This window comes from Mesoplodon bidens (assembly GCF_964165515.1).
Source record: "Mesoplodon bidens genome assembly, chromosome: 6".
NCBI lineage: Eukaryota > Metazoa > Chordata > Mammalia > Artiodactyla > Ziphiidae > Mesoplodon > Mesoplodon bidens.
Genome location: NC_138162.1, coordinates 38,070,852 through 38,076,992, shown reverse-complemented (window position 1 = coordinate 38,076,992; position 6,141 = coordinate 38,070,852). Strand labels below are relative to the sequence as shown.

Genomic DNA, 6,141 nt, shown 5'->3' with positions numbered 1-6,141 from the left:
TATATTACAATAGTAAAGATGGAAGAGGAAAAAACACTAAACAAGCAGAAAGAAGGAAATAATAAAGATGAAACAGAAATCCATGAAACTGAAAACAGGAAAATAGGGGGGAAAAATCAATGAAACAAAAGGCTGGTTCTTTGAAATAAACAATCTAATCAATAAAGATCTAGCAAGACTGATAAAGATAAAAAGAGAGATGGCACAAATCACAGATATCAGAAATGCAACCAGGGATACCATGACATATCCTGCAGGTTAATAAGGGACAAGTTATTATGAACAAGTCTGCACTATAAATTCAAAAATGTAGATGAAATGGGCCAATGCTTCTACACTGAAAACTACCAAAACTCAGCCAAGATGAAATAGATAATCTCAATTTTCCTGTAACCATGAGAAACACTGATTTTTCATTTTAAAGCACCCAAAAGAAATATTCAGGCTTAGATGTTTCACTTTTACCCAAGACTTAAAGAATTAACACCAATTTTACATGATTTGATAAGAAGTAGAAGTAGAGGGAACAGTTCCTAATTAATTTTATGAAGCCAGTATTACCTTGATACCAAAACCAGACAGGGATAGTATAGAAAGAAGAAAATGACAGACCAATCGTGTTTATGAAATTGGCTGTAAAAATCCTCAGCCAAATATTAGCAAATTAAATCCAGAAATATATAAAAAGAATAATATACCATGACCAAGTGGTATTTATTCTAGTTATGCAAAGTTGGTTAAATATTTGAAAATCAAACAATGTAATCCACCATACCCAATAGATTAAGGGGGAAAAGTCATGGGATCCTATCCATTAATGCAGAGAAAGCATTTGACAAAATCCAATCCAAATCATGATTTTAAAAAAAGAAGAAGAAAAAAAAAACTCCAAGCAAAATAGGAATAGAAAAGGAACATACTGAAGCTCATAAAGATGATCTACAAACAACCTATACCGACATTATATTTAACTGTGAAAGACTGAATGCTTTCTCTGTAAGATCAGAAACAAGGCACAGATATCTGCTCTCACCACTTTTATTAAATATATTACTGGAGGTTCTAGTAAGAAAATAAAGCAAAAATAAATAAATATATAAATTTAAAAGTTAAAATTTTTTACGTTTAAGTTTGTTTAAAAGATAAAAGGACTATTCCTGCTATGCTAAATAGGAAGGAATATATCCTACTGAATGTTGAATAGTAATATATCCTATTATATTGAATAAGGAAAAGTAAAACTGTCTGTATCTGAAGATGAGATGATAATCTAAATGGAGAAAATATCAAGGAATCCACAAAAAGCTTGAGAAATAATATTAGTTGGTAAATGTTTTAGAGTACAAGATCAACACAATTTTATCAAATTATATATGAATAACAAATGTGTAGAAGCTTAAATAAAAATATGTGATGCAAGGGCTTCCCTGGTGGCGCAGTGGTTGAGAGTCCGCCTACCGATGCAGGGGACACGGGTTCGTGCCCCGGTCCGGGAGGGTCCCACATGCCGCGGAGCGGCTGGGCCCGTGAGCCATGGCCGCTGAGCCTGCGCGTCTGGAGCCTGTGCTCCGCAATGGGAGAGGCCACAGCAGTGAGAGGCCCGCGTACCACAAAAAAATAAATTAATTAAAAAAAAATATGTGATGCCATTTACAACTTACCTAAATAAATACTTAAATATAAGCCCCAAAAGACATTTATAGGACCTCTATACTGAAAATTACAAAATGCTGATGAAGAAAAATTTAAAAGTCCCAAACAAATAGGGAGACATACCTTGTTCATAGATTAGAAAACACAACATAATAAAGATGTCAATTCTCCCCAAGTTAAGAGGCTTAACACAACTAGTCTTAAAATGCCCTCAAGGTTTTTGTGGATATAGACAAGCTTATTCTAAGATTTATATGGTAAGAAGAGGCTGAAGAATAGCTAAAACAATTTGTAAAGGAAGATTAAAATGGGAGGAATTAATCTACCCAATTTCAAGATTTTGCAGTAATGATGGAGGGTAGATACACAGATCAATGGAATGGAATAGAGAACCCAGAAATAGACTGACAGAAACACATTTAACTTGTTTTTGACAGCAGTGCAAAAGCTGTCAAGGGAGAATAGACTTTTCAAAAAATGGTACTGAAACAGTTGGACATCCCTCGACAAAAACAAACAAAAAATGAACCTTAACCTAAACCTCCACACCTTACACAAAAATTAAGTCAAAGTGGATCATAATCTTAAATGTAAAAGCAGGACATTTTTAGAAAAAAAAATAGGAGAAAATCTTTGGGATCTAGAACTAGGTGAATAATACTTAGACTTGACACCGAAAGTATGATCAATAAAAGCAAAAACTGATAAATTGGATCTCATCAAAATGAGTTAAAAATGCTTCATAGAAGATCCTTTTAAGTGGATGAAAACTCAAATTACACAGTGGGACATATTTGAAAATCCCATATGAGACAAATGACTTGTATCTATAATATACAAAGAACTCTCCAAACAACTTAAAAAAACCCAACTAGAAAATAGGCAGAAGACAGGAACAGACATTTCATGGAAGAGAATATACACATGGCAAAGAAGCACATGAAAAGATGCTCAACATCATTAGCCATTAGGGAAATGCAAATTAAGACCATAATGAGATATCAGAGAATAACTAAAATTAAAGTATAGTGACAACATCAAATGCTGGCGAGTACATAGAAAAATTATACCACATCACCGGTGGGAAAATAAAATGGTTTAGCCACTCTGAGAAACAGCTTGACAGTCTCTTTTAATCCTAAAAGTAGATTCACCCTACAACGCAGTAATTGTACTCTTCAGCATTTATCCAAAAGAAACAAAAAGTTCATTAAGTTCCCACGGAAACTTACACATAAATGTTCAGAGCAGTTTTATTTATAACAGCCAAAAACTGGCAACTACCCAAACGTCTTTCAATGGATGAATGTTGAAACAAATTGTGATAAAATCTTATGATAGAATACTACCGAGTAACAAAAAGAAACAAATTATTAATATATGCAAAAATTAAAATGAACTTCAAGGGAATGATGCCGAGGGAAAAATTTTAAAAAGCCAATCCCCGAAGATTAAGTAATTCATGATGATGTTTACATATTATTCTTAAAATAACAAAACTGTGGAGATGGAGAACAGATTAGAAATTGCCAAGGGTTAGAGATGGGGATAGAAGGTACAGCGGGGGAACTTTGTGAGGTTTTTGTGGTCCCAGTACAAATAATACAGCAATCTTGGTTTTAATCCCTAAAGATGTTTAAAAGCAATTCCTAATAAGAGGTGTCCAGATATTTAGCAATGGCAGCAGATTAGAGGTATAGCTACCCAACGTGACAACTCCAAAAGAGATCGTACTAATTCAATGCATATGTTAATTTTAAAAAGGCCAGTCACAATACTTAAATGGTATATATCTTAATGATATTATTCTAAGGATCCAGCTATACCAGATGGATTAGCAGGATTTTCTGTACATTCAATCTTATTTAAGACAGTAAATCTAATAATAAGACAGTTAAGAAAAGAAAAAGAAAAAAAAAAAAACCTCAACTACAGTTGTATATTCTCATGGGAAGATGAGTTGAAAATATGTAGCAGCAGTTCAAAAGCTTAAGCAGTGGCACCTAAATTTGGCTGCACATTAGAATCATCTGAAGCACTTCTTAGAAACCCGCACACCGACGGTTGGTCATCCTAGACCAATAAAATAATTTTAAATCTCCTCAGAGGATGCCAGTGTCTAGCCAGAACTGAGAACCAGCGGACTAAGCAGAAGGGGATGTTTCTACAAAGATTTCTTAACAATAAGTCCTTTCACACAATCACATTTACCTCCCCGCAAAGGGGTAAAGAAGGCTAGATGTTGTCCATACTTGCTTAGCTTTAATTAGCACTTGTGACTCGCCCAAAACCTAGATCATGTTTCCCCTAAATTTCATGTTATTCCCTAAGTTTTTCAAACCCAGGCCTAAGGGGTTTGCCAGGATGAGATTTTAAGCGCTCACACAGAGGAAGTCCCTGGCAAACCAGGACAGCGGTCACTCTACATTGAAATGTAAAGCATCCTAAATAACCCTGCCACTGCTCCCAGATACTAGTCTGTGCCAACCAGTGGAGAAAAGGCATTCTCCATTACTACCACGGCAAATGCTGCTGTACTTGCCTTGGCTACGCCCTATCTTTTCCAGGCGCCACTTCCCTTCACCTGCTGGTGGACGCTTTGGCCAGCTGACAATGCAGATATTTTCAAACTTTAAGGTGAATAAAAATTATCTGGAGGGCCTGTTATAACAGAGATCACTGAGCCCCACCAGAGTTGCTGATTCCATAGGGCTGGGACAGGGCCCTAAAACTTGAATATCTGACACATTATCAGGGGATGCTGGTACAGCTGCTCAGGCTGTTACCGAATGCAGGTTCGTGTGCCTGAAGCACAGTGAGGCCAAACCAACCTAAAGGCTGGAGTCTGGAGCAGAGAAAGGTTTATTGCAGGATCGAGCAAGGAGAGGGGTGGCCCGTGTTCCAAAACACCCTGAAATCTCCAAAGGATTTCAGCAAAGCATTTTTAAAGGCCAGGTGAGGGAGGGACGTCCCAGGGAATGTGATCAGCTCGTGCACAATCCTCTGATTGGCTGATGTTGAGGCCACAGGGCAGGTAACATTATCCATCCTTAGGTGCCAGAAGGTCTGGGGGCTACGTGCTCATGATCATCAAGGAGTTCATTTCTTCCATTGGGTGGTGGTTTTTAGCATCTGAAAACTCAAGAAATATGCCTGACATACTATTACCTGAGTACTTCAGAAAGAAACTACAATAGAGGATATGGTGGATGGGTCTGTCCTAGGAAGGCCCCACAGGGTACTGCTTGGTTACAAGGTGACCATACTTTGAGAACCACTGCTCTAGTGGCTTGGAATGTTAAGAAAGTAATGGAAGAATCCCTTCCCAGATCGAGATTCTAGTATCGCCAGCTATTTTGGTGGGAGGAAGGGTAAGTTTTGTCCTTGCTTGGACTTCTTGTTCATTTATATCAAAGCCTATTTGAGGCAGTGCGCTTGGCAGTCCTGCAGATCTGTCTTTTGCTTCAACAGTGTTTGGAATGAACAGAACCAGGGACGCTCCTTGCTCCAGCCCCTGACCACCCTCCAACATTTCTTCCTGTCGCAGCTTTTGGAATCAGACACTCAGCTATTCTCAGCCTCCAGGACAGGCCAACACCATTTTTTGAGCTTAGCTCCTTATCACTGATCAACCACGAGTTCCCAGGTTCGTCAGAATTATTCCACCGAGGTGGAGGCAGCCGTCCACCGCCTGTTCAACATGCATCTGTGGACACTTACCTCTCTCCGAGCTTCTATTTCGACAGCAACAATGGGACTCTGGACAGTGTGGGCCACATTTTTCGCCAACTGGCTGAGGAGAAGTGTGAGGGCGCCCAGCGTCTCTTGAAAATGCAAAACCAGTGCTGTGGCCGTGCCCTCTTCCAGGATGCGCGGAAGCCTTCTCAAGATGAGTGGGGTAAAACCCAGGACACTGTGGAAGCCGCCATTCTTAGGGAGAAGAACCTGAACCAGGCACTATCGGATCTGTGCGCCCTGGGTTCTGCCCGCGCAGACTCTCACCTCTGTGACTTCCTGGAGAGCCGCTTCCTGCAGGAGCAGGTGAAACTCATCAAGAAGATGGGCAACCACCTGACCAACCTCCGCAGGCTGGCTGGTCCGCAGGCTGTGCTGGGCGAGTATCTCTTTGAAAGGCTCACCCTATAGCGCAAACAGGAGTCTCTGGAGTCCAGCGGCCTCTGAGGAGCCCCTCTGGCGTCAGAGCTTCTGCCTGAAGCCCCGCTCTGCGGCCACTAGGCAGCTTTGTAACCGCCCTGGAGCCCTCTCCCAAGCCTTGGACCAAATGGAAACAATAACGCTTTCTGCAGGAGGAAAAAAAAAGCCTATCTGAAACACAAACAGAATAAAGAGAAAAAAAGAAATATATATATATATATATATATATATATATATTCATGTTCTTTTAACATATGAATTGCCCCACTTTATCTGTGTGAAATAAGTTTGTTCCCGATATTGGGCTAGTTCTCAGGCTTTGCTGCTCCTATG

General features: G+C 39.5%; 1 protein-coding gene across 1 annotated transcript; it reads left to right on the top strand.

Moving 5' to 3' along the window:
* Positions 1-3,195: 3,195 nt before the first annotated feature.
* LOC308619272 (ferritin light chain-like) lies at positions 3,196-5,799 on the top strand (the record flags this gene model as incomplete). The annotated part of the gene is made up of 2 exons (XM_081237899.1): positions 3,196-3,208; positions 5,141-5,799. 2 exons carry the CDS (start codon positions 3,196-3,198, stop codon positions 5,797-5,799), a joined length of 672 nt encoding a protein of 223 aa, XP_081094025.1.
* Between the last annotated feature and the right edge of the window lie 342 nt (positions 5,800-6,141).